The sequence below is a fragment of the Chiloscyllium plagiosum genome, unplaced genomic scaffold, assembly GCF_037043375.1.
Source record: "Chiloscyllium plagiosum isolate Xiang-an unplaced genomic scaffold, Cpla_swu_hap1 HiC_scaffold_29, whole genome shotgun sequence".
Classification (NCBI taxonomy): Eukaryota; Metazoa; Chordata; class Chondrichthyes; order Orectolobiformes; family Hemiscylliidae; genus Chiloscyllium; species Chiloscyllium plagiosum.
In genome coordinates, this window is record NW_028270167.1 from 6,840,202 (window position 1) to 6,866,643 (window position 26,442).

Sequence of the window (26,442 nt, forward strand, 5' to 3'; positions counted from 1 at the left end):
GCTGTAATGTTCTATGTTCTATAACATTGGCTGGCCAGGAATCTCTCCCCTGCCATTGGTAGGTGAGGGAAGAAGTTACTGCTTAGCACTCAGCCTGATTGGTTGCTTACAAATGCAACTTCCATGGCCATTGAGTGTTGGAGTGGGATTTAAACACATATCTTCTGATGAATCAAAGGACAATAATTACTGCACCATACTGTCTCCTCCAGGTATGTCTGTCTCACCTTTGTTGGTGATCAGGGTTTCTGCTTGGGCCTCCTCATCACTGGGAGATCTAAAGGAAAGGAAAGGAATGCAAAAAGCTGTTAGAACACTCTAACTTCATTACTTCCATTGGCTAGAGGTGGAGGGAGCTTTATCATGCATCCAACCCCATGCTGCCCCTGCCTTGGGAGTGTTCTGCTGTCCCTGTCTTGGGACATGTTCTGCTGTTCCTAGATTCATTGCGTTTTATAAAATATATTTATTTGTTGCATTTGTGAAGTTGTCAAATTCAGCACTCCCACTCTTCAGCACGTGGTTCGACAGAGAATCAAGCTCTCTCTACGCCATCCCCATCAAAAATTCACAGGAGTGGGATTGCACAGGGTTATATACAGGGCAAAGTCCTTTCTACACTGTTCCCATCAAACACTCCCAAGACAGGGACAGCATGGTAAAGCTCCCTCTACCTCTAGCCAATGGTAATAATGGAGCATCGACATGAAATTATCTTCCATACAGGACTTTCATACAATGCAGAAATAAATCAAATACTTTGAATGAATGAATTTGATTTAATCCAAGATCAGACATCATTGGGACAGTTTTGTCCTTTTATCTTCTGTCCCTCGCTGCTCTTATCTTCAGTGAGATCTCAGTCCTTCATGTACAACATCCACAGCATTTCGTGGGTGGATGCTCCAGATTTCTGCTTTGCTTTCTGTCAGAAGAAATGTTTCTAACATCACCCCCAAATAAACCAGCTTTAGCTTTAAGGCAGTGCTTGTTTCCAGGGGGTTAGTCGGTTAGCTCAGTTAGCTGGATGGCTGGTTGGTGATACAGAGTGATGCCAACAATGTGGCTTCCATTCCCATCACTGGCTGAGTTCACCTTCTGAAGCTATTCCCTCGCCTGAGGGCTGGTGACCATCAGGAGAAACCACCACCAGTCGTCTCTCTCTCTCTAAAAAGACAGCAATCCTGTAGACAGTCCTGACTTTATCTTTAGTACTCCTTTGTTCTGTGCTCCCCATGGGAGAGGAAACAGTCAACCATGTACATAAGCAAACGATCAGACACAGTGAAACTGTGTTGGAATAAATCAAATGCATTCATTCAAAGTATTTGATTTATTTCTGCATTGTATGAAAGTCCTGTATGCAAGATAAGTTCATGTTGATGCTCCATTACTACCATTGGTTAGAGGTGGAGGGAGCTTTATCATGCATCCAACCCCATGCTGTCCCTGCCTTGGGAGTGTTCTGCTGTCCCTGCCTTGGGACATGTTCTGATGCATTTTGATTGTAGCCGAATCCTGCCCTCTCAGGGCAGGCTGAGTGTGTGCCCCCTTTACTCAACTCCAACCCTCTCCATTCTTTCTATGCCATTACCTGGCCTTCTGATTGAAGCTACAACGACATTTCCGACCTGCAAGGAAGGACAGAATTATGAGATTGTAGGATCAAGGTGAGGGATTATGTGTCACACAGAATTACAACCGGATTAGTGTGAGCATCATCGGATCCTACTCACTCAAGATCAGCAGGATCCCAAGAGTAAAGAGTATGACAGCAAAGACCAGGCCTCCAATCCGCAGAGTCTCATAATCTGTAAACACAACAACAACTGGCTCAACGCTATAACAATCCAGATGAGTGCCCATTAAATGACAGGAGGGGGAGGCGGTTTGGGGGAAGAGGGGATAAGGCTCTGTGAGGGATTGCAGGGATTTGGGAGAGACAGGGTGAGGGGAGGGGGGTGTGGGAGAGAGGCTGTGATGGGGAAGGGATGTCGAGGGGAAGGGAGTGGCAGGTATAGCAAGAGGGTGAGGGAGAAGAGGGTGGGGAGGGAGGGAGCGGAGGGGAGAGAGGTCATGCAGGGGTGAGGCACTGCGGGGTGGGAGATGCAGTAAAGTGGGGAGGGTGGGGGGGTCAAAAAGGGTGGCGCTGGATAAGCCCAGCTGGTCAGGCAGCGTCTCAGGAGCGGGAAAGTCGACGTTTTGGCCATAGGCTCTTCATCAGGAAAGGGGGTGTTGCAGGTGGAGAAAAGCTGTGGGGAAATATATGTGACTGTGGGTGTAGAATGATGCAGTGAAAAAGGAGACCATTCTGCCCATTGTGTCTGTGCAATCTTATTAATTAGTTCAGATATTCAATTAGTCCCATGGCCCTACCAAACAAAACCCTTTTTTGTCTATTTCCCTTTAACTAATGAATCTCAGTGCTGTCCAGATCAGAACAACGCGACAGTGTGGGCACACTCAGGAGGAACAAAAACAATAAGGCGTCTTCCCAACACTGTCAAGGTAACTTCAATTTCCTACAGGATGCTAAACCTCAACATAAAATGGGAAGGTGTTAAATCCGTGGAATTAGCTTAAAACGAGGATCAATCTGGGAGTTACAGTCAGAATTCCCATCCTCGATTACAAAGTTGGTGCCTTCCAATCCAGAGGCAGACAGGGAGATTACAAATGCAGTCACCCCAAACATCCAACATTTTCAATATTCAGGAATTGCTGGGTTGGAAAATTGCTAATCGTGTTCCATTATTTAAGAAGGAAGGGGGAAAGCAGATAACTAAAGGTCTGTTATTTTAAAATTGATTAAGAAGAAGTTATGGCAATCTTCCAGAGGGACCAGTCGAGTGCAGAAAATGCAGGGACAGTACCTGAAAGACGGCGAACCAAACATTCTGGCTAAACAGACTGAGGAATAAATAAACAAGTCACTCACCATAATAAAACTCATCTTTTTCTTCAGGTGTAGAATGCAAGGAAAAGAATACAAAATGTCAGTCTATGTGTTCAGAGCTGCCAGAATAAACAATCCCGCCAAGGCCAATATATTCTTCTCAAGATGTGGTGCAAATATGGACCAACTCTGAACCCTGCGTTGAGTTTTTAACTAGTTATGAGCTGGTAACTAATAAATTGTAACAAAATAAAAAGCAAAATCACAAAGGAACCTTAACAAGCCCAAAATTAAAGTAGTATTTGATAGGTTAAGTAAATGGGCAAAGGGGTTGGCAAATACAGGATAACGTGGGACAATGTGAAATTGTTCATTTTGGAAGAGAGAACAAAGGAGCAGAATATTATTTAAATGGAGAAAAACTGCAGAAAGCTGCAACACAAAGAGACCAGGGGTCTTTATACATGAAAGGAGAAAGTGAGGTCTGCAGATGCTGGAGATCAAAGTTGAAACTTTATTGCTGGAACAGCACAGCAGGTCAGGCAGCATCCAGGGAACAGGAGATTCGACGTTTCGGGCACAGGCCCTTCTTCAGGAATGAGCAGAGAGTGTTCAGCAGGAGAAGATAAAAGGTAGGGAGGAGGGACTTGGAGGAGGGGAGTTGGAAATGTGATAGGTGGAAAGAGGTCAAGGTGAGGGTGATAGGTCGGAGTAGGGTGGAGGCGGAGAGGTCAAGAAGAAGACTGCAGGTCAGGAAGGCGGTGCCGGGCTGGAGGGATCCGGCTGAGACAAGGTGGGGGGAGGGGGGATGAAGAAACTGGTGAAGTCGAAGTTCATCCCCTGCGGTTGGAGGGTTCCCAGTCGGAAGATAAGACGCTCCTCCTCCGACCGTCGCGTTGTTGTGGTTTGGCGGTGGATGAGTCCAATGACCTGCATATCCTCGGTGGAGTGGGAGGGGGAGTTGAAATGCTGTGCCACAGGTTGGTTGGGTTGGTTCGTCCGGGTGGCCCAGAGGTGCTCCCTGAATCGCTCCGCAAGTAGGCGGCCTGTCTCCCCAATATAGAGGAGGCCACACCGGCTGCAGCGGATGCAGTAGATGATGTGGGTGGAGGTGCAGGTGAATCTGTGGCGGATATGGAAGTTTCCCTTGGGGCCTTGGAGAGAAGTGAGGGGGGAGGTGTGGGCGCAAGTGTTGCACCTCCTGCGGTTGCAAGGGAAGGTGCCGGGAGTGGAGGTTGGGTCGGTGGGGGTTGTGGATCTGACAAGGGAGTCGCGGAGGGAGTGGTCTCTGTCTGCGTGGTCGCCGCAGCTACTTCCGCCCCCAGTGACGTCAGCAATCTACGTTTGGACCACATCGCCGCATGTGTCTCCGCCCCCCCCGCCGCGTTCCGTCACCACGCCTAACCCCGCCCCCCCGCCGCGTTCCGCCACCGCGCCTAACTCCGCCCCCCGGCCGAGTTCCGTCACCGCGACTAACCCCGCCCCCCCGCCGGTCTCTATCACCATGTCCAACTCCGCCTCCAAGCCGACCTCTGTCCCCGCCCCCAGGCCTAACCCCGCCCCCACATCCAGCTCCAGCACCACACCAGGTCCTAGCTCCCAGCCCTGCCGTGTGTTCACCATCCCTCCAGACTTGCCCCTCTCTGAGGATGAAAGATCAGTCCTCAGCAGAGGTCTCACCTTCGTTCCCACACGTTCTCGGGTCAATGAATTCAATACACGGAGTGACATCGAACAATTCTTCCGCCGCCTTCGCCTCCGTGCCTTCTTCTTCAATCAAGACCCTCGCCCACCCTCTGACGACCCCTTCTCCCACCTCCAACACACCCCGTCCACCTGGACACCCCATGCTGGCCTCCTACCTGCCCTCGACCTCTTCATAGCAAACTGCCGCCGCGATATTAACCGCTACCTGAACTCCCACACTCCCCCCACCCACTCCAACCTCTCACCCTCGGAACGCGCAGCCCTCCACTCCCTCCGTTCCAACCCCAACCTCACCATCAAACCAGCTGACAAGGGAGGCGCGGTAGTAGTTTGGCGCACTGACCTTTACACCGCTGAGGCCAAACGCCAGCTCGCAGATACCTCCTCCTACCGTCCCCTTGACCATGACCCCACCCCCCACCACCAAACCATCATCTCCCAGACCGTCCATAACCTCATCACCTCAGGGGACCTCCCATCCACCGCCTCCAACCTCATAGTCCCACAACCCCGCACCGCCCGTTTCTACCTCCTGCCCAAAATCCACAAACCTGACTGCCCCGGACGACCCATCGTCTCAGCCTGCTCCTGCCCAACCGAACTCATCTCGGCATACCTCGACACGGTCCTGTCCCCATTAGTCCAAGAACTCCCCACCGACGTTCGTGACACCACCCACGCCCTCCACCTCCTCCAGGATTTCCGCTTCCCCGGTCCCCAACGCCTCATCTTCACCATGGACATCCAGTCCCTGTACACCTCCATCCCCCATCACGAAGGACTCAAAGCACTCCGCTTCTTCCTTTCCCGCCGTACCACCCAGTACCCTTCCACCGACACCCTCCTTCGACTGACCGAACTGGTCCTCACCCTGAACAACTTTTCTTTCCAATCCTCCCACTTTCTCCAAACAAAAGGAGTAGCCATGGGCACCCGCATGGGCCCCAGCTATGCCTGCCTCTTCGTAGGGTATGTGGAACAATCCATCTTCCGCAACTACACTGGCCCCACCCCCCATCTTTTTCTTCGCTACATTGATGACTGCATCGGCGCTACCTCGTGCTCCCACGAGGAGGTTGAACAGTTCATCCACTACACCAACACCTTCCACCCCGACCTCAAATTCACCTGGACAGTCTCGGACTCCTCCCTCCCCTTCCTAGACCTTTCTGTTTCTATCTCAGGCGACCGAATCAACACGGACATCTACTACAAACCTACCGACTCCCACAGCTACCTGGACTACACCTCCTCCCATCCTGCCCCCTGTAAAAACGCCATCCCATTCTCCCAATTCCTTCGTCTCCGCCGCATCTGCTCCCAGGAGGACCAGTTCAAAATACGTACAACACAGATGGCCTCCTTCTTCAAGGACCGCAATTTCCCCCCCGACGTGGTCGACGGTGCCCTCCACCGCATCTCCTCCACTTCCCGCTCCTCCGCCCTTGAGCCCCGCCCCTCCAACCGCCACCAGGACAGAACCCCACTGGTCCTCACCTACCACCCCACCAATCTCCATGTACAGCGCATCATCCGCCGTCACTTCCGCCACCTCCAAACAGACCCCAGCACCAAGGATATATTTCCCTCCCCTCCCCTATCAGCTTTCCGTAGAGACCACTCCCTCCGCGACTCCCTTGTCAGATCCACAACCCCCACCGACCCAACCACCACTCCCGGCACCTTCCCTTGCAACCGCAGGAGGTGCAACACTTGCGCCCACACCTCCCCCCTCACTTCTCTCCAAGGCCCCAAGGGAAACTTCCATATCCGCCACAGATTCACCTGCACCTCCACCCACATCATCTACTGCATCCGCTGCAGCCGGTGTGGCCTCCTCTATATTGGGGAGACAGGCCGCCTACTTGCGGAGCGATTCAGGGAGCACCTCTGGGCCACCCGGACGAACCAACCCAACCAACCTGTGGCACAGCATTTCAACTCCCCCTCCCACTCCACCGAGGATATGCAGGTCATTGGACTCATCCACCGCCAAACCACAACAACCCGACGGTCGGAGGAGGAGCGTCTTATCTTCCGACTGGGAACCCTCCAACCGCAGGGGATGAACTTGGACTTCACCAGTTTCTTCATCCCCCCTCCCCCCACCTTGTCTCAGCCGGATCCTTCCAGCCCGGCACCGCCTTCCTGACCTGCAGTCTTCTTCTTGACCTCTCCGCCTCCACCCTACTCCGACCTATCACCCTCACCTTGATCTCTTTCCACCTATCACATTTCCAACTCCCCTCCTCCAAGTCCCTCCTCCCTACCTTTTATCTTCTCCTGCTGAACACTCTCTGCTCATTCCTGAAGAAGGGCCTGTGCCCGAAACGTCGAATCTCCTGTTCCCTGGATGCTGCCTGACCTGCTGTGCTGTTCCAGCAATAAAGTTTCATCTTTATACATGAAACACAGACAGCTGGCACCCAGGAGCAGGTAATCAGGAAGGCTAGTGGAATGTTGGCCCTTAGTTCAAAGGAGTTGGAGTTTAAGAGTCAGGAAATCTTACTGCAGCCATACAAGGTACTGGTGCGGCCACATCTGGACCACTGCGAGCAGTTTTGGTCCCCTTATTTAAGAAAAGACATTATTTCATTGGAAGCAGTTGAGAGAAGGTTCATTAGGATGATCCCTGCCTGGTATGGAGGCATTGGCTTATGAGCAAAGGTTAAACCTGTTGGCACTCTACCCATTGGAGTGGAGAAGAATGGGAGGTGATCTCATTGAAATATATTGGATCCTTAAGGGGCTTGACAGGGTAAATGCTGAGAGGATGTTTCCCCTCATGGGAGAGTCTAGGACCAGGGGCCACAGTCTCAGAATAAACAGATGCCAATTTAAGACTGAAATGAGGAGGAATTTCTTCTCTCAGAAGCTTGTGAGTCTTTGGCCCCATGGCTCTCTGTGGCAAGGAGTTCCAGAGTCCTTGTTATATTATTGATCAAGATAGATTGTTGATCAATAGGGAATCGAGGGTTATGGGGCAAATGCAGGAAAGAGGCCGTGAGGCAGCCGTGATGATATTGAATGGTGGAGCATGCTCGTGGGGCTAAATGGCCTACCCCTGTTCCTATTTCCTCTGGTCTATTTGTGTTCTCATGGTACTCCAGGCAATGACGATCCACTGCAGTCCAACTGGATCCCGCTCAACACAGCAAGCCCCAAGTGAATCAGTTAACACAGCATGGCCTTTTCAGGGACACCTGGGCTGGGTAAGAGCAGCAGAAAGCCGGACCAACTTGTCTTTCCACTGCATTGACCTGCTGTGGTCTGTCCAGCGACTCTATCCCCCTTTACAGCTGCCTTGCAACATGAAAGCCAACATTCCAAATCCTTCTTGATTATTTTCTGTACCTGCATCTGATAGTTTAATGATCTATGTTCCTCGATTACACCCTCCACTCCTCTCAACCCAGCTCATGTATCTTTGGATTTCTAGCTTTCAGCATTTGGAAAGCATCCTATTCCTTAACTGGATCTAGTTTGAGTATTGCTGAATAAAATGCATGCTGTGAAAACTTTTTTTTCTTGGACTCATCAGGGCAGTGTCACAAGAATACTGAAATATTATTTCATCTTAAATTAATTAACAGGAGATCTCCTTGTTAACAGGCACAGGTCATCGGGTAGACAGGAACATTTCTCTCAACCCCACACCTACACCCCCCACCTCCCCAGCCATGTTCTGCTTGTGGAGGGTTTGAGAGATGTGTGGCGCAAGATGTAACCAGTGAAAAGTTAAGAGAATACTTACCCATATTAGTAGAATTTCCAGCAACTGGAAAAGACACAGAATTAATCATCAGTTATCATCAATAGAATTGAACATAGATTGTGAACTTAATTCAACAGAATTTAATTTTAGAAGGAATCCTTGCAGAAATTCAATTAAAAACAGAGATAATCTATGAGCGTTATTCGATGTGATAGATAAGTACTTAGATTTCAATGAAATTAGGAATGAGTGCATTTTTGAAGAAGCCCATTATTGTGTTACTTGAATTTATTTACTGAAATTATCCAAAGACAGACAAGCAGAGAGACAGGACATCATACCCATGTGTCATTATGTAAAGCACATCAAAAATACTTACATAAGGGTCAGCTCATGAGAGCTGAGTGGCTATTTCACTGGTGCGTGACGCAATTCATTGTAGCAAAACTGAAATGATGTTGAACCAGAGAAAGGGAGAGATATAGAGTGACAGAAGGAGAGATATAGAGTGATAGAGGTATCACAGAGACAGAGAGACAAGCACCTGGAGGTACCACACTCCGAAATGCACCCACAATACTCAAAACTCTTTGTAAAGCCATTTGTTGAGCTGAGTATATTTCCAGTGACATAAGCCCAGAACTGATGAGTGTGACTCTAGAGATACGGAGTAGCCAAAAGAAGAGAGTAGGAGACAGAAAAATAGAGAAAGAGGAATGTGAAGACATACAGAGAAACAGATGAGCAGAGGGTTGGATTCAGATGTGACAATGTGTCACAGTTAAACTAATCAGATCCAGTGTTACAAGTTCAGAATTCATATTGTGTTGGACAATGTAGATTCACATTTATTCACCTAACGGATGGTATTCTCAAATCAACCCCAGACTGCAAGAGTGATATACCTTGAACCCCTCCCTCTAACACTCTAATAATGCCCTCCCCTTGAAGCTTTGCTATCTCCCTCCCTCCAACACTCTGCTATCTCCCTCCATCCAACGCTCTGCTATCTCCCTCCCTCTAACGCTCTGCTATCTCCCTCCCTCTAACGCTCTATCTCCCTCCCTCTAAGGCTCTATCTCTCAGTGTTTGGGAGCCCACAGTCTGATTCGAAATGTGACAGCCATGTTAGTAAGTGTCAATGTTATGAAATGAAACCTGGACAGTAATTATTGAGATGTTGTGCAGGCGAAGGGAGCTGTGTAAATGTTCATGTGCTCAGAGACCACCTGCTTGGAAATTTCTTGTGCAAATGGAAACCCAAACTGGTGGGACATGTGCTGAGTCCTCACAACAAAGACCAATTAAAGCAGAGACCATGCACTTACCGGAATTTCGCACTTACCAGCCAGATGAACAAGTCCGCAGCACAGAACCAACATGCACGCTTCCATGGTGTCTAAAAAATAAATAAAATATTGGCATTTTAAAATTAAAGCATCTCCAGAACAGGTGAATTATCCCTGACTGAGTTATAGGCCAAGCCTGCAGCATCTTGGTAGTTTTTGGATGATTCAACGGGTCTCACGAAAGCAAATTCTGAGGGTTGTAGCTCTTTGCAACTCTCAACCCCACAGCACAATGGAGGCAGAGTCTTTGAGGTGGGTGAATTCTAGACTAAGAAAGGAATCAATAGTTAAGGGGTGGATGCCAACATGGAGTGGGGAGGCAACAATTAGATCAGATATGACCTTACTGGATGGCAGAGGAGACTCAAGGGGCTGAATGGCTACCGCTATCCCTAATTCTCACATGGTTTGGATTAACGCAAGACTCATTCTCAGGATGTAGGAGTCACTAGCTAGGTCAGCATTTATTGCTCATCACTGACTGCACTAAAAAAGATAATCAATGAGCACTATTCTATGACAGATGAATACTTCTGTGGGTCTGGGGTTACACATAGACCAAACCAAGTCTACATCAGGGCATCAGAGAATCAGATGGGTTTTTCCAACAATACTCATCATTAGACTTTAGACTTTTACTGAATCCAAATACTACCATCTTCCATGGGAGATTTGAAATCAGGTGCCTGGGTCCAACAATAATACCACTAGACCATTGCCACCCCTCACCGTGGGTCCACATTTGACGATAGTTAGCAGATTGGTTTGAAATGCCTCATCCCATACAAATTCCAATTCAAGTTGCTAATGCTCCCGAGATTAAAGATTATTATTCAGCACCTGCTAGATGCAAAATCGGGGGAATAACCTGAAACAGGTATTTAAAAATAATTTACAGCTATTTAAAAATAATTTACATGTATTTAAAATGTGTGATAAGGAAATGTAAATGATATGATGAGACGTACCATCATGTAATAGGTAGGGTCAAAGACTTGAGGGGAAATGTAACAAAGGGTTAATACCTTCTGATAATAATGTAAAACAATTATATACACCGGGTAAAGTGTACTAAATGCCTCTGTAGAACTCAAAACCCCAGCTTCTGACGGACTTAATCTGAAGGTTTTAAAAGATGTGGCTGCTGAAATAAAGGACGCATTGGTTTCAATTTTCTAAAATCTCTTTTTATTCCCATCAGGTTGGAAAATAATATTTGTGACCCATCTGATCGTGAAAGGAGAATGTCAGTAATCAGGAAACGACTCGGCAGTTAGCTTAACATCTGTTATGGGTAAAATACTTAATCGTATATGAAAGGAGGGAATATTGAGGCACTTAGAAAATTAAAATTCAGTCAGGCAGAGTCAAAATGGTTTTGTGAAAGGAAAATCAAGTTTCACTAACTTATTGTAGATTTGTTTGATGAAGGGTATGTCCCGTACTCAGATTTCCAGAAGGTGTTTGACAAAGTGTTATGCCAGAGGTAATGATGCAAAGCAAGAACTCATGGTGTGTGGTGCAATATAGAATCATAGAATCCCTACAGTGTGGAAACAGATCATTTGGCCCATTGAACCCACACAAACCAGTCCAGTTTGTGGAATGGGAGGCTGTTTTCTCTGGAGTGTTGGAGGCTGAGGGGTTAGCTTATCGAGGTTTATAAAATTATGAGGGACATGAGGGTAAATAGGCAAAGTCTCTTCCCTGGGGTGGAGGATTTCAGAACTCAAGGGCATAGGTTTAGGGTGAGAGAGGAAAGATACAAAAGAGACCTAAAAAGCAACTTTTTCATGCAGTGAGTGGTATGTGTGTGGAATGAGTTGCCAGAGGAAGTGTGGAGGCTGGTACATTTACAACATTTAATAGGTATCTGGATGGGTATATGAATAGGAAGGGTTTAGAGGGACATGACCGGGTGCTGGCAGGTGGGACTAGATTGGGTTGGGATATCTGGTCGGCATGGATGAGTTGGACCGAAGGGTCTGTTTCCGTGCTGTACACCTCTATGACTCTATGAGCCATGTGCATCCTACAATTAATAACTGTAAGGGTTTGTATCAATAAACGAGACTGCCTTCTGGCAGTACTGCCTGTACAGCTTTTCAGTGGATGATTGAGAATATTTCACAAAGTCCACTCCAGGTCACCATTTATCTAGATGGCATGCTAATGACAGGGAAGACCGATATGGAGCACATAGTCCTTAGACATTTCTCCCAGGCAGGTGTATGTCTTAGAAGGGAAAAATGTGTGTGTTCAGGCATCCCAAGTGACCTACATGGGATACATGTACCCGTTGGAAGATAAAGCGAAGGTGATCAAAGGTGGCCCAGCTCTCACATCAAGTGGGAACATGCTGGCAGATACACATCCGATGGTACTGCCACTGGAAACGTTTGTAATGGTTTTAAATTTTCTGGACACACTTCCAGTCACAGCTGATAATATCAGACTTTGGACGCAGAAAAATCTAGTCCTGGCAAAACTGAAACAGCTGGTCGTGATGGGGAAGCTAAAGGGCCACCGCAACCAGAATTGAAACCTTCTAGACCCTGAGAGACCAGATCACAGGAGAGCATGGCATATTATTGTGGGGAGCGAGAGTGATTGTCCTGAGCAAAGGACCCTGCCAGATACTGGCTGAACTCCACCAGCATCATCCAGGGGTTTCCAAAATGAAGACGTTCGCGAGATGTTATGTCTGGTGGCCCAGATATGATGCAGACATAGCTACATAGGTGGGGCAGTGCCCAGAGTGCCAACAAGGACAAAAATTACCACCAGCAGCTCTGGGAGTGGGCTGGGTAAACCCCGGACTTGGTTCCATTGACTATGCAGGTCATTTCATAGGCTCAACACTCTTAATCATTCTTAATCAATCACTCAAAGTGGTTGGATGTGGATAGAGTTCATTTGTCAAACACAGGGATGATGTTAGAAAAACTACGTGCATCTTGTCCAATGCATGGCCTCCCAGAGGTGTTGGTCACTGATGTTGGGCCATGGTTTATCACCGGGGAATTTGAGTACTTTCTAAAGTCAAACGGCATTTGACATGTAATGGCAAATCCATACCATCCATCATCCAATGGTCTGGCAGAAAGGGCAGTCCAAACTTTGAAGGCAGGCTTAAAGAAACAGCCTATAGCTTCACTTGATACCAAACTGCCCCAGTTCCTGTTTGATTACAGGACCATCCCTCACACAACCACAAGGATAGCTCCAGCAGAGTGGCTAATGGGGAGAAGTCTCCGCACCAGGTTAAATCTGATTTTCCCAGACCTAGGGTGGGGAGGGCGAAATGCCATCAGGAATACCAATGCTGGACACCAGACTCCGCTAAGCGAGAGAGACAGTTTACTACAGGGGACCAAGTATGTGTAAGTACCACGGGAATAGCCCTGTATGGGTAAGAGGCATGGTCAACACAAGGTCAGGTTCAGTGACGTATAAAGTTCAGGTTGGTGTGCTGGTCCTGAACAAGCACACGGACCATATGAAAGCTGCAAACTCAGAAACAGTGCAGGAGCAAAACATGCCCAACTCCTCAGAACAGTCGGAAAGACTGAGGAACCCATGGGTTCTCCCCTCCGTCTAGCACTGAAAAGACCTCAGAACCTGAGATGGACACAGCGGATCTCACTGCATCAAAAAAGAGAGTAAATTTCTCCCGAGATGGTCTGTACGTAAGAGGTAAACTCCTTTGCTTTACACGCTGCCCATATCTGACAGAGGGTTGGAGGAACCTGACCCAGTACTAGAAGAAGAGCCAGCCTGTGTCCTCAGGCTCAGAGAGGGAAGGACGTAGTGATTATAATGAGGTCAGCCGAGTGGACCTCACAGAATATGAGTTCCCTGATTGGGGCTGTTAACCTGGTGTAATCAGGGAGCCCTGGCTGACAGATGTGAACAGGAATGTCAGAGGTTTGGTTCACTCAGAGCTGGCTCTGCAGGAGCTGGATCAGGGTCAATAAAGGGTGATTTGGTGATGAAATACTGGCTCTTGTGGAGTTATTTCAAATGGGATCACTGTAATAAGTCAAATAAACACATACATCAGTGTAATTTCCTATATTGTGCTTTCTCTTACTACTTAGCAAAATATAGCTTTCTAGAATGTTCTGGGTACTTTTTTTTCCATTTGCAAAAGGACATTTCAAATTACAGAGAAGCAGCATCAAGGACACAGCAGGAAATTACAATGAGAATCTATTTGTGTGTATGAAAAGGCTGATTAGGCTGTGAGACCCTCATGTCTTCACTTGACTGCGTTTGAAGTACTGAATTATAATGCTGTGATTTTTGTGTGATGGAACAGGCTCCTCAGCACATTCCAAAGACACCATCAATTTTTTTTTCAAAGTAAGAAAAATGATTTGGCTGTCTGCCCAGTTTTAATTCAATGATAAAGCTGCTTCAGTTCAGTGCCCCCATTATAGTCAGTCCTCGTCTGTGGCATGTTAATAGAGCAACCATCCCTCCAGGAGGACCCAGCCTCTTCAAGTAATGGAAATTGATCTCCTGGACACTGCTACAAGCAACATTTGGGAGGAAAATTCAAAGCAACACTAATAAAGTAAAGTTCTTGTTTAAAAATGTCTCTCTCTCGGCATTAAAAACACTGCAGTCAGGGGGAAATAATGATGCTTAATTGACCTCTCAAATTTCAAATCTAATGTTGATATTGCTTTTGTACAGCTTCTGTGCAGCCATAATACTGTATGCCTCACTTTGTTCAATCATCCTATGATCTGTATGTCTTTGTATGTTTTGATCTGCATGTACTGTTCACAAAACAACCCTTTTCACTGTACTTAGGTATATGTAACAATAATAAATGAAATCAAAAACTGAAAGTCATAAAATGATCCCATCCAAATCACCTTGAGCAGTCTAGAGCCATGAGGATGGACGTACTGAACAACCCATGTGGAGGCAGTGAGATTGTAGATGGATGGATGCAAGAATGAAGGTCAGAAACCAACCAGAAATAGCAAATCCCAGTTTTTAATCTTCGATTGACCCTTAACATTCCCTGATATTAAAAGACTAACATCTGATACTGGAATCCTGCAAGGGGTCATCCCCCTCCACCGACATCGTGGCTGTGTAGCCAGTTAAACAGTGGAGTTTGCAATTGACTGTCCCATGGGCAGCTGTGCCTGGACCTCAAACTCTGAAACACCTTCCTTAAACCTCTCCATACCTTGCCATATTTAAGACACATGCTAAAACCTACCTCCAAAATCAAGGTTTTGGTCAACTGTTCTCATATTTCATGTGGCTCATGTGGTAAGCTGTCGTCAGATTTGTATGCTCCTGTTCAGACATTGTATTGAAACTGATCGTGTGAAATGAGACAGGCCTGGATAGTGCTGCAGCAACCAATATCTGTGGAGGGAGAACCAGAGCTATGGGTTTGAGTCCAGTCTGAATCTTCTTCAGAACTGTGAAGATTCAAAACATTAACTCTGCTTTTCTCTCTACACATGCTGCCAGACCTGCTGAGTCTCTCCAGTATCTGCAGCAGTCATCTGAGATGACAGGTGCTTATGAGTTGGCAACAAAGGCCAATATTGAAAAAAAAACCTACGACAACTGGGCCTTGTAGCAGAACTTGCCAATCTCTTAGACTGGCCCTTGCCCATCAGCACAAGGCCATGACATGAAGCTGCCCCTTTCTCAACAGTTTTGATTTGCTCTGTGCCCATCTGTTTCTGTAGATGGATGGTTGATGCTATTGACATCACAGTTGGCAAAACAGCAAGAGGAAATTAAATCATTTGGCATCATACTATCACTGAATAAGGAGCAGGAAAAGTCCTTATAGTTCCTCAATTCAATAAGTTCATGGCTGATCTGATTGTGGTCTCAATCCCATATTCTCACTTACACCCTAATATCCACAGATACTCTATATAAGACTGGATCCAGCCTCCCTTACAGTGACTGGACATCTCAAAGCAACTAGGACTGTGCTCTAAACCATCGCAGATATAAAAGGGATCTTTCTGAATGTAACAGCTGGGGACCACACTGTGTGGCAAGGCTTCTGACAAAACAGGTTCAATGCTAAGGCAGAGATCTGAGCTGAACTGCACAAACAAGATGACATCCCTGCCCCCTCCATTACAGCCGAAAATCTGAACATGATGTTTAGTGAATATAACTCCGGAAACAATCGCTCTGTGTGACAATGTACATTGCCGCCTGCGTGCTGTTCTTCCTGCTGTTGTGACAGTACAGTCTCTCGCAGGAGGATGGTGGAGGACACCAGCTATTGGCAGTAAAAGGACAAAATATAAAAGAGAGATCATATCAGGAAATGCTGTTCGTGAAGCCTTAATCCTACACTGTCAGTTCATCAAGAGACAGAGTTGGGTTATTTAGTATTTTATCTAAATCCCATCATCTGAAATCAAAATTCAAGAGACGAATTTCAATTTTGAAACGAAAAATAAATCAATGCAAAATAACCCACTCCCTCCTCCTCCCCCCCAGAATACCCCACTCTCCCCACTCCCCTCCCACCTAGAATATCCCACTCCTCCCTCTCCCTTACCCCCAAAATACCTCACTCCCCCCTCCCCTTTTCCCCCCAGAATAACCCACTCACCCCCTTAGAATAACCCACTCTCCTCCCTCTCCCCTCTCCCCAAAATAACCCACTGCCCCTCCTCTCCCCCCCAGAATAACCTCACTGCCCCCTTCCCCTCTCCCCAGAATAACCCACTCCCCCCTCTCCCCTCCTCCTCCCAGAATAACCCACTCCCCCCTCTCCCCTCCTCCTCCCAGAATAACCCAGTCTCCCTCCCTCTCACTGAATACCCCCCTCCCCCAGCCCTGACCCCGGCCATTGTAGCACCAACAGTTGAATTTTCAGGTACAAATCAAATTGCTGTTGTCCCAATTTTGGTATTTCTTGTTGATTTCCAATATGTCAATCACCTGTCACAAGCCTAATTTTCACGGTTTGTGTAAAATCTCTGGTGCAGAGCCAGCTGGCAGTGGGGCTGGTTAATACACAGTCTTTGTATCCAATCCCAATATTCTCCCTCAACAGCCAGTGGTGTGAGTTATAAATGGAGGCAGTTTGAGACAGAAATACGTAATCCAACATACTCACATAGAAACACATATAAACAGATACATAGACACACATATCCTCTCTCTCTCACACATTCTCTGACTCAAATACACAGACCCTCTCTCTCAAATGCGTGCACACAAACACAGAGCCTCTCTTCACACACACGCACCATGTACACACACAGACCCTCTCTATCACATACATACACAGACACTCTCTCTCACGCACATGCACACACACATATACACACACACAGACGCTCTCTCTCACACACATATACACACACACAGGCGCTCTCTCACACATTAACACAACCTCTCACACACACATGCACACACACAGACGCTCTCTCACACATACAGACACACACACAGATGCGCTCTCTCACACACACACAGACACACACACGCTCTCTCTCACACACATACACACACACAGATGCTTGCTCACACACACACATACAGATGTTCTCTCTCTCTCACACACACAGACGCTCTGTCACACACATACACACACACAGATGCTCTCTCTCATACACATACATACACGCACACAGAGCTCTCTCACACACATAGACACATGCTCTCTCACACACACACATACAAACACAGACCCTCTCTCTCACATACATACACACACAGACTCTCTCTATCACACACATACACACACACAGACGTGCTCTCTCACACACACAGAGACACATACAGATGCTCTCTCTCACACACAGATCTATCTCTCACACACACATACACACACAGATGCTCTCTCTCACACATACACAGGCGCTCTCTCACACACATAAACACACACAGCTGCTGTCTCTCACACACATACACACACACAGACGCTCTCTCACACATTAACACGCTCTCACACACACATGCACACACACACAGACGCTTTCACACAGGCACACTCGTGTGCGTGCACACATACACAGATGCTCTCTTACACACTGACACACACACAAACACACACACACTGACACTCTCACGCACACAGACACACACACTGACACTCTCATGCACACACATACACACACACTGACATTGTCTCTCACACATATACACAAACACAGACAGAAGCACTCTCTCGTACGTGCACACACAGATACAGACTTTCTTGCGCGCACACACACATTTATCGCACGCGCACACACACAGACTGTCCCGTGTGGATACACACACAGACTCTCTCATGCGCGCACACACAGACACAGACTCTCGTGTGTGTACGCACACACAGACATGGACTCTCTTGCATACAGACACTCTCTCACACACATACACACACAGACAGACACTCTCACGCATACACAGACACACACACACTGACACTGTCTCTCACACATATACACAAACATACAGACTAAAGGGAATTAGCCTCCACTTGAGAAAAGTAAGCACTTTGGACTACATGGTTAGTGGGGGAATAGACTTGCTCTTCAGGGTGCTATCATTAGCTTGACAGACCAAAGGGCCTACTGCTGTGGTATTCTGATTCTTATCATGTGCAAAGGGGAACTGTGTCCAGTGGGAAGTGCAACAGAAATCAAGGACATAGATTGAAGATAATTGTCAGAATAACCAGCGGCAGATAGAGAGAAGAAACATTTTGCACAAGTATTTGTTGTAATCTGGAATGCGCAGTTTGAAAGGGCGATCGGAACAGGTTAATGTGATCTTTCAAATGGGGAGAAGTTTCAGTTACCGAGACAATCCCACTCTGCTAGGAATGACCTCAAACGAGGGGTAGCTGAAACTAAATTCCCTACCCGTTTCTACGATGCACTTGCAAAGTTACAGCAGGAGGAAAAGCAGCTGCTAGGGATTTCGTACCTCTATATCCACAATCGCCACCATATCCACGATCCTCCAATCACCACCAGGACAGAACCCCACTGGTCCTCACCTACCACCCCACCAACCTCCAGATACATCGTATCACCCGCCGTCATTTCTGCCACCTCCAAACGGACCCCACCACCAGGGATATATTTCCCTACCCTCCCCTATCAGCGTTCCAAAAAGACCACTCCCTCCGTGACTTCCTCGTCAGGTCCACACCCCCCACCAACCCAACCTCCACTCCCGGCACCTTCCCCTGCAACCGCAAGAAATGCAAAACTTGCGCCCACACCTCCCCCCTTACTTCCCTCCAAGGCCCCAAGGGATACTTCCATATCCGCCACAAATACACCTGCACTTCCACACACATCATCTATTGCATCCGCTGCACCCGATGTGGCCTCCTCTATATTTGGGAGACAGGCCGGCTACTTGCGGAACATTTCAGAGAACACCTCTGGGACACCCGGACCAACTAACCCAACCACCCTGTGGCTCAACACTTCAACTCCCCCTCCCACTCCACCAAGGACATGCAGGTCCTTGGACTCCTCCATCGCCAGATCATAGCAACACGATGGCTGGAGGAAGAACGCCTCATCTTCCGCCTAGGAACCCTCCAACCACAAGGGATGAACTCAGATTTCTCCAGTTTCCTCATTTCCTCTCCCCCCCACCTTGTCTCAGTCCCAACCCTCGAACTCAGCACCACCTTCCTAACCTGCAATCTTCTTCCTGACCTCTCCTCCCCCACACCCACTCCAGCCTATCACCCTCACCTTAACCTCCTTCAACCTATCCCATTTCCAACGCCCCTCCCCCAAGTCCCTCCTCCCTACCTTTTATCTTAGCCTGCTTGGCACACTCTCCTCATTCCTGAAGAAGGGTTCCTGCCCGAAACGTCGATTCTCCTGTTCCCTGGATGCTGCCTGACCTGCTGCGCTTTTCCAGCAACACATTTTCAGCTCTGATCTCCAGCATCTGCAGTCCTCACTTTCTCCTTCCATATCCACACAGGATGGTTAGTAAAAGCTAATCACTCAGCAATATCAGATCAGTCTTCAGACTCTCTCTTCTTCAAAGTCCACTCAAGTATACAATGTTATTCCACCCTTTGAGTTGTCCTACTACTTAATTGGCTCAAACTGATCCATACCTCAAACCCAGTCTTTTCTCTCTATCTTGAAATCACACTGAGCAAAAGCACAACTAGATTAGATTAGATTCTCTACAGTGTGGAAACAGGCCTTTGGCCCAACAAGTCAACACCGACCCTCCAAAGCGTAACCAACCCAGACCCATTTCCCTACCCTATATTTACTCCGGCTATCACTACGGGCAATTTATCATGGCCAATTCACCTGACCTGCACATCTTTTGGATTGTGGGAGAAACCGGAGAATCCGGAGGAAACCCATGTAGACACGGGGAGAATGTGCCAACTGCACACAGACAGTTGCCGGAGGCAGACCAAGAGGTACAACTTAAAAAGTGTCTTAAAAGAGGAAAGAGTGTTGAAGTGTTTGTGTCTGTGTTTATGTACATCTACGTGCCTGTCATAGACAATGTGAATCTGACAGTCTCTTGGGGAAACCAAAGAGACCTAGGGGTTCAGGCACGTAATTGTTTGAAATTTGTGTCACAGGTAAATAGTGTGGTTAAAAAGGTGTGTAGCACGTTTGCCTTCATTGCTCAGCCCTTTGAGTACAGGAGTCGGGACGTCATGTTGAAGTTGTACAGGATGCTGGTGAGGCCTCTTCTGGGGTACAGTGTGCAGTCCTGGTCGTCCAGTTACTGGAAGGCTATTATTAAACTGGAGAGGGTGCAGAAAAGATTTACCAGAATGTTACTGGGAATAATAAAAAACAGGCTGAGACTTTTTCACCAGAGTGAAGGAGGTTGAGGGGTGTCCTTATTGAGGTTTACAAAATCATGAGAGGCATGGATAAGGTGACGAGCAAAGGTATTTACCCTAGGGTGGAGAGGTTCAAAACTTGGGGCATATTTTTGAGATGAGAGGAGACAGATTTAAAAAGGACACAAAGTAGCAACAGTTTTTACACACAGAGTGGGTAGTGTGTGGGACAAACTGTCAGAGAAAGGGGTGACTGAGAGTACAGTTATGCTTAAAACATGTACATGAATAGGAAAGGTTTGGAAGGATATGGGTCAGTTTGGGAACATGGTCATTGTGGACTAGTTTGACCAAAAGGTTTGTTACCATGCTGTACAACTCTATGACTTTATAACTTCAACTGAACAAACAAAAAATCAGTTGCTCACATTCTTGAAGATTGCAATTGACTCCCAGAATCTGTAATCATTTTGGAGTGAACTATTTTCATTCGCCTTCACGTGAAGAAGTGTTTTATCTCTGAATGGCCTGACTCTAATTTTAATACAGGAATTTTAATTTTTAGTCAGGAACCCTCCAGAGAAAATAATTTCTCTGGACCCACCATGTTTAATGCCTTAATATCGCTATAAAGACCTCAATTAGATCACCACTTCAACCATCTAACTCAAGGGAATAGAAGAATATTCTATGCAATTTGTTCATATCATTTAACAGTTTTATTCACAGTGTCACTTTGGTGAATATTCAAAGCTAATACATTCTTCCTGAATTGCAGAGCCAAAAAATAAATGTCCTGGTCCAGATGGAGTTGATGAAGACAAACTGATATTTGTTTTCAAAGAGCTTCCTATCTGCTGGTTTCTTTCATATCTAAGACATTCAAATATTGATTCTTTTATTTAGGCACTCATGGAATGTGGGTGTCACTGGCTGGGACAGCATTTATTGCCCATCCCCAATTGCCCTTAAGGTGATGGTGTGGAGCTGCCCTCTTGAACTGCTGCAGGCTATGTCACCTAAATACCACACATCATGCTGTTGAGGAGGGAATTCTTTAAGTTGTTTGGGAGCTCATAAGAATCTTGACCCAGCATCAGTGGTAAAGTTGTATGATGGTATATTTCCAAGTCATAATTGTGTGGGATGCAGAGGGGAACTTGCTGGTGATGCTCCCATGTACTCATTACCCTTGTCCTTCTAGGTGCTAGAAGTCATGGGTTTGGAAGGTGTTGTCAAGGATCCTCCATTTTGGATCTTGTAGATGGTCCACACTGCTGCCAGTGTGCCAGTGGAGGAGGATGTGAATATTGAAGGTGGTGGATATGGTGCCAATGAAGTAGGTTGCTTTGTCTTGGATGGTGTCAAGCTTCTTGAGTATTGATTGAGCTGCATCTCTCCAGGTGTGTGGACTGTATTCCATCACACTCCTGGACTTGTCGAGGTTTTACTATCTAATTTCTTGTGTTGAAGTCACATGCCGATGCTGCAGAAATGCTGATAACAAGAACACAGCAAGTGCCAAGAAAGTAATGCACAAAGCTGAAGGCAGGATCAATTCACAGACCAAAGCTAGAGTCTTTGATGGGTTTAAGATAAAGGATAATTCCAAAGAATTGCTAACATTTATTGCTTTTATCCATGCGAAGGAAAATGGTACTAATTCAAGGGCGGAGGATATTTTCCACATTAGACACGCACTGTCAGTTTGGTAGAATTCCTGGCTCTAGTCCTTAAGCAGGTTATTGATTTGTTCTGTAATATCACTCAGCTTAATGCCCAGTTGGTTGTAGTCTATTCAACCATCTTAGACACGCTTGACACCTGGCTGATCAACAGCATTGTCTTATTTCAGACAGTCCCTGTGCAAATGCTTTCTGTACTGCAGATCCTGAAGCAAACAAAACTGGCAAATGAATAGAATAAAAGTGATACTTCAGACCAAGTGCTGGCTGATGCACATGTACACTAGAACCAGTGCCTTCTCTGTCCTGTCTGTCACAGAGTACGGATTAAAATCAGCAATGACCGCTGACCCAATCAATAAATAGGCCACCTCTAAGGAAGGGTCCAATGGAAGACTTAACCTGGCCACACTGGTCTGGACTGACCAGCCTGGTGTGGAAGAGAGAAGGAATGAAGAGTACAAACATGAAACAAGAATGCATTAAGCATTGTGGGTTCCCTCACCTCCTGGGGCATGGTGCTCACCTGACCATTGATGAGATACCATGTCCAAACTCTTTGAACAAAAATACAGTGTTACCAGATGAGAAGGGGAGAGTTGGCTCCTATCTTTTTAACCAAACTGATCGGTCACAGAGGTTTTAATTTGTTTTCAGCCCACAGTTAAATCACATCTTAATTAAAACACAATCATCAACCAAAGTTAAGGTGTCAGTTACAAGATTTCCTTGATTAAAACAAAGAGGAATTTTACAACTTACCAAGAAAAATAATAAAAATACTTCAAACACGGATAGAAAGTTTAAAAAGGGTGGGGCTAATTCAGTAGGAAGATAGAGAATATTCAGTTCTAAAAGTTCTCAAGAAGCCTTGAGTTGTTACAGTCGAACATGAGCCCAAGGCTGTTCAGTTGATGTCTTGTATCCTCAGCAGTCATGAAATGTGTTGAATCATTGGGTTTTTAGTGAGTGGATGTTTCTCTGTTAGTTCTATCACCACTGCAGAGTTTTGAGCTAATGGGGAAAAACAGGGAGAATGCTAGAATTTTCCAGTCCATGTTATTACTAAACCATTTTTTTCTCTCTCTGTATACTCCTCTGGCAAACTGCCACTGAAATACAGTTCATTTGTGTAATCCCAAATCTTTCTTCATTGTCTTTATTAGTTGCATGGTTGCAGGAAACTCTTTCATTTCCAAAATGAACAGCTTCTCTTGTGTAAATTAAAACAGAACATACAATTTTCTTGGCCCTTGACTCAATTCACCGGTTGCTATACATTTTGATAAAATGGTAAATTTTACTTCAGATGGCTTCATTTATTGCATGATAGGTTCTTGAACATGCCTCAATCGGTGATCAGGTGATCATTGCAGGCATTTTAGGTCTATGTTTCTACCTTTTACAAACCATTGTAGTCCACGAGAGCCTTGGGGATAAAAATCACATGATGGAAGCAGAAAATTGGCAGTCCATATTTTGTTCCTGTCATGACAATAATATCTAATTATTTTATTTATTTATTTTTCACTGGATGCTGGCAAAGCCAGCATTTATTGCCTGTTCTTTATTGCCCTTGAACTAAGTGGCTTGCTAGGTAAAAACAATGACTGCAGATGCTGGAAACCAGATTCTGGATCAGTGGTGCTGGAAGAGCACAGCAATTCAGGCAGCATCCGAAAAGCTTCGAAATCGATGTTTCGGACAAAAGCCCTTCATCAGGAATAAAAGCTGATGAAGGGCTTTTGCCCGAAACGTCGATTTCGAAGCTTTTCAGATGCTGCCTGAATTGCTGTGCTCTTCCAGCACCACTGATCCAGTAAGTGGCTTGCTAGGCCATTTCAGAGGACAGTCATGAATTAACCACATTACTTTGGGTCTGGAATCGCATGTATGTCAGACCAGAGGAGGCTGGCAGACGTCCTATTCTGAAGGACATTAGATGGGATTTTGCAAGATTCAATGGTAGTTTTACGGTCACAGTTATGGAAATAACCCCATGGAGGTTAGTAACCCTTTATTTACGTGCGCACAGTACATGACACTGACCTAGCTAGCTCAGAGCTGGCTCTTAGAGTGAGCAGAACCCCTGACACACCTGTTTATCTGCCAGCCAGGGCTCCCTGCTTGGACCAGATTAACAGCCTCAATCAGGGAACTCATATTCTACGAGGTACACCTGGCTTACCTCGCTCCAATCACTATAGTTACTGAGACTATTTTTCAATTCCAGAATTACAAATTGAATTTTAAATTCCATCAGTTGCTATGGTGAACTTTGTAAACATGTCCCTTGAGCATTAGCTTGGGATTCTGGGTTGCTGGTCCAGTTACATTACCTCCTCATCACCAGCCTCCCCCATTTTAATCTGATTATGAGGAAAATGAAATGTATTTTATCACATTTCACAGATTTTTTTGACTTTGCACCGAAGTGGGAATCAAACCCATGACTTTCTGACTCAGCGGCACTTACTGAGCCAAGCTGACAGCTGAAGAAGCAGTGCTTTTAATGAGGGAGATTATTAAGAAGAAGGTTTTAATAAAATGACTTACATTTAGCATCCTTTCATAGTTAACCATCCCAGGCTGCTTCAAAGGAGCATTAACAAAGCAAATTTGAAACAAACCCACAGCAGGATATCTTGATTTTAAAATCTTAATTGGAGAAAAGTTTGAAGATTGTCTTAATGGATAAGAGAGGTAGAGAGGTTCAGGGAAGAACATTCCAGAACATGAGGGATTTGGCAGCAGGAGCCACAGCCATCAATGGTTAAGCAACTTACACTCGGGACAAGTGAGCATAACTGGGGCAGCACACAGACCTTGGAGGGTTGTAGAGCTGCAAGTGGTTACTGAAATGCATGACATTAGTACTATCTCCATGGTTTAATAGGAAACGCTGACTGTCTAGACAATTTGCAACATCACTGAACCACATATCTATTGAATTTTATTGCCCTTCACAAATGTAGAATTAAAACAATAAAAAAGACTTAGTGCTTGAATTAGCAAATCATTTCATCCAGTGTCTGCGAGTGAAAGATTCAGTGTCATTGCAGTAACCTTGCTGCCTGTCTCACTGCAGACTCTGGTCTGGAGTGGAGCAGGAATGGAGAATGCAAAAAGATAAGATATTGGAATCCTTTTTTTGGCTCTCAGAAACAAGCTTCCGTTAGGTGTTCACCTGTTCTGATTGCCAATTAGTGATACATTTCTTTGCAACCAAATTCATCCAATGCTTTCACAGATACAATACCAAGCCCCAAAATGGAATCGGAACCTGTTTTTAGCACAATGTAATGAAGCACATTTCAAAATGAAACCAAGTGTTTTTGTAATCTCTGTGTCTTTAGAGTAACGGGGGCTCAATGTCTTGGAATCTCAGCTGGGACAGAGAGCAGGCTGTCTCTCACCTTCTCAAACTGCTGTTAGGTCCCAGTCACTGTTTCACCCGCTGACCTGCACTGCTCTCCTGTGTAGCAATGCTTGACCACAGAAATTCTCAAATTCACCTGGACCATCTCTGACTCCTCCCTCCCCTTCCTAGACCTGTCCATTTCTATCTCGGGTGACCGAATCAACACGGACATTTACTATAAACCAACCAACTCCCACAGCTACCTAGACTACACCTCCTCCCACCCTGACCCCTGTAAAAACGCCATCCCATATTCCCAATTCCTTTGTCTCCGCCACATCTGCTCCCAGGAGGACCAGTTCCAATACCATACAACCCAGATGGCCTCCTTCTTCAAAGACCGCAAATTCCCCCCAGACGTGATCGACGATGCCCTCCACCGCATCTCCTCCACTTCCCGCTCCTCCGCCCTTGAGCCTCGCCCCTCCAACCGCCACCAGGACAGAACCCCACTAGTCCTCACCTACCACCCCACCAACCTCCATATACAGTGTATCATCCGCCGTCATTTCCGCCACCTCCAAATGGACCCCACCACCAGGGATATATTTCCCTCCCCTCCCCTATCAGTGTTCTAAAAAGACCACTCCCTCCGTGACTCCCGCGTCAGATCCACACCTCCCCACCAACCCAACCTCCACTCCCGGCACCTTCCCCTGCAACCACAAGAAATGCAAAACTTGCGCCCACACCTCCCCCCTTACTTCCCTCCAAGGCCCCAAGGGATACTTCCATATCCGCCACAAATTCACCTGCACCTCCACACACATCATTTATTGCATCCGCTGCACCCGATGTGGCCTCCTCTATATTGGGGAGACAGGCCGCCTACTTGTAGAACGTTTCAGAGAACACCTCTGGGACACCCGGATCA

At 46.4% G+C, this 26,442-nt stretch overlaps 1 protein-coding gene across 1 annotated transcript in view; it reads right to left on the minus strand.

Annotated features, from left to right (window-relative positions):
• Positions 1 to 26,442, minus strand: part of LOC122540540 (FXYD domain-containing ion transport regulator 6-like) — a 42,796-nt gene that overhangs the window by 7,893 nt on the left and 8,461 nt on the right. The window contains exons 2-7 of the mRNA XM_087976338.1: positions 9,664 to 9,717; positions 8,358 to 8,381; positions 2,939 to 2,959; positions 1,737 to 1,811; positions 1,595 to 1,631; positions 228 to 277 (exon numbers count right to left, since the gene is read on the minus strand). Of these exons, the coding sequence (XP_087832464.1) occupies positions 228 to 277; positions 1,595 to 1,631; positions 1,737 to 1,811; positions 2,939 to 2,959; positions 8,358 to 8,381; positions 9,664 to 9,712 (256 nt within the window). The 5' untranslated portion in view covers positions 9,713 to 9,717. The remainder of the gene's footprint in view (positions 1 to 227; positions 278 to 1,594; positions 1,632 to 1,736; positions 1,812 to 2,938; positions 2,960 to 8,357; positions 8,382 to 9,663; positions 9,718 to 26,442) is intronic.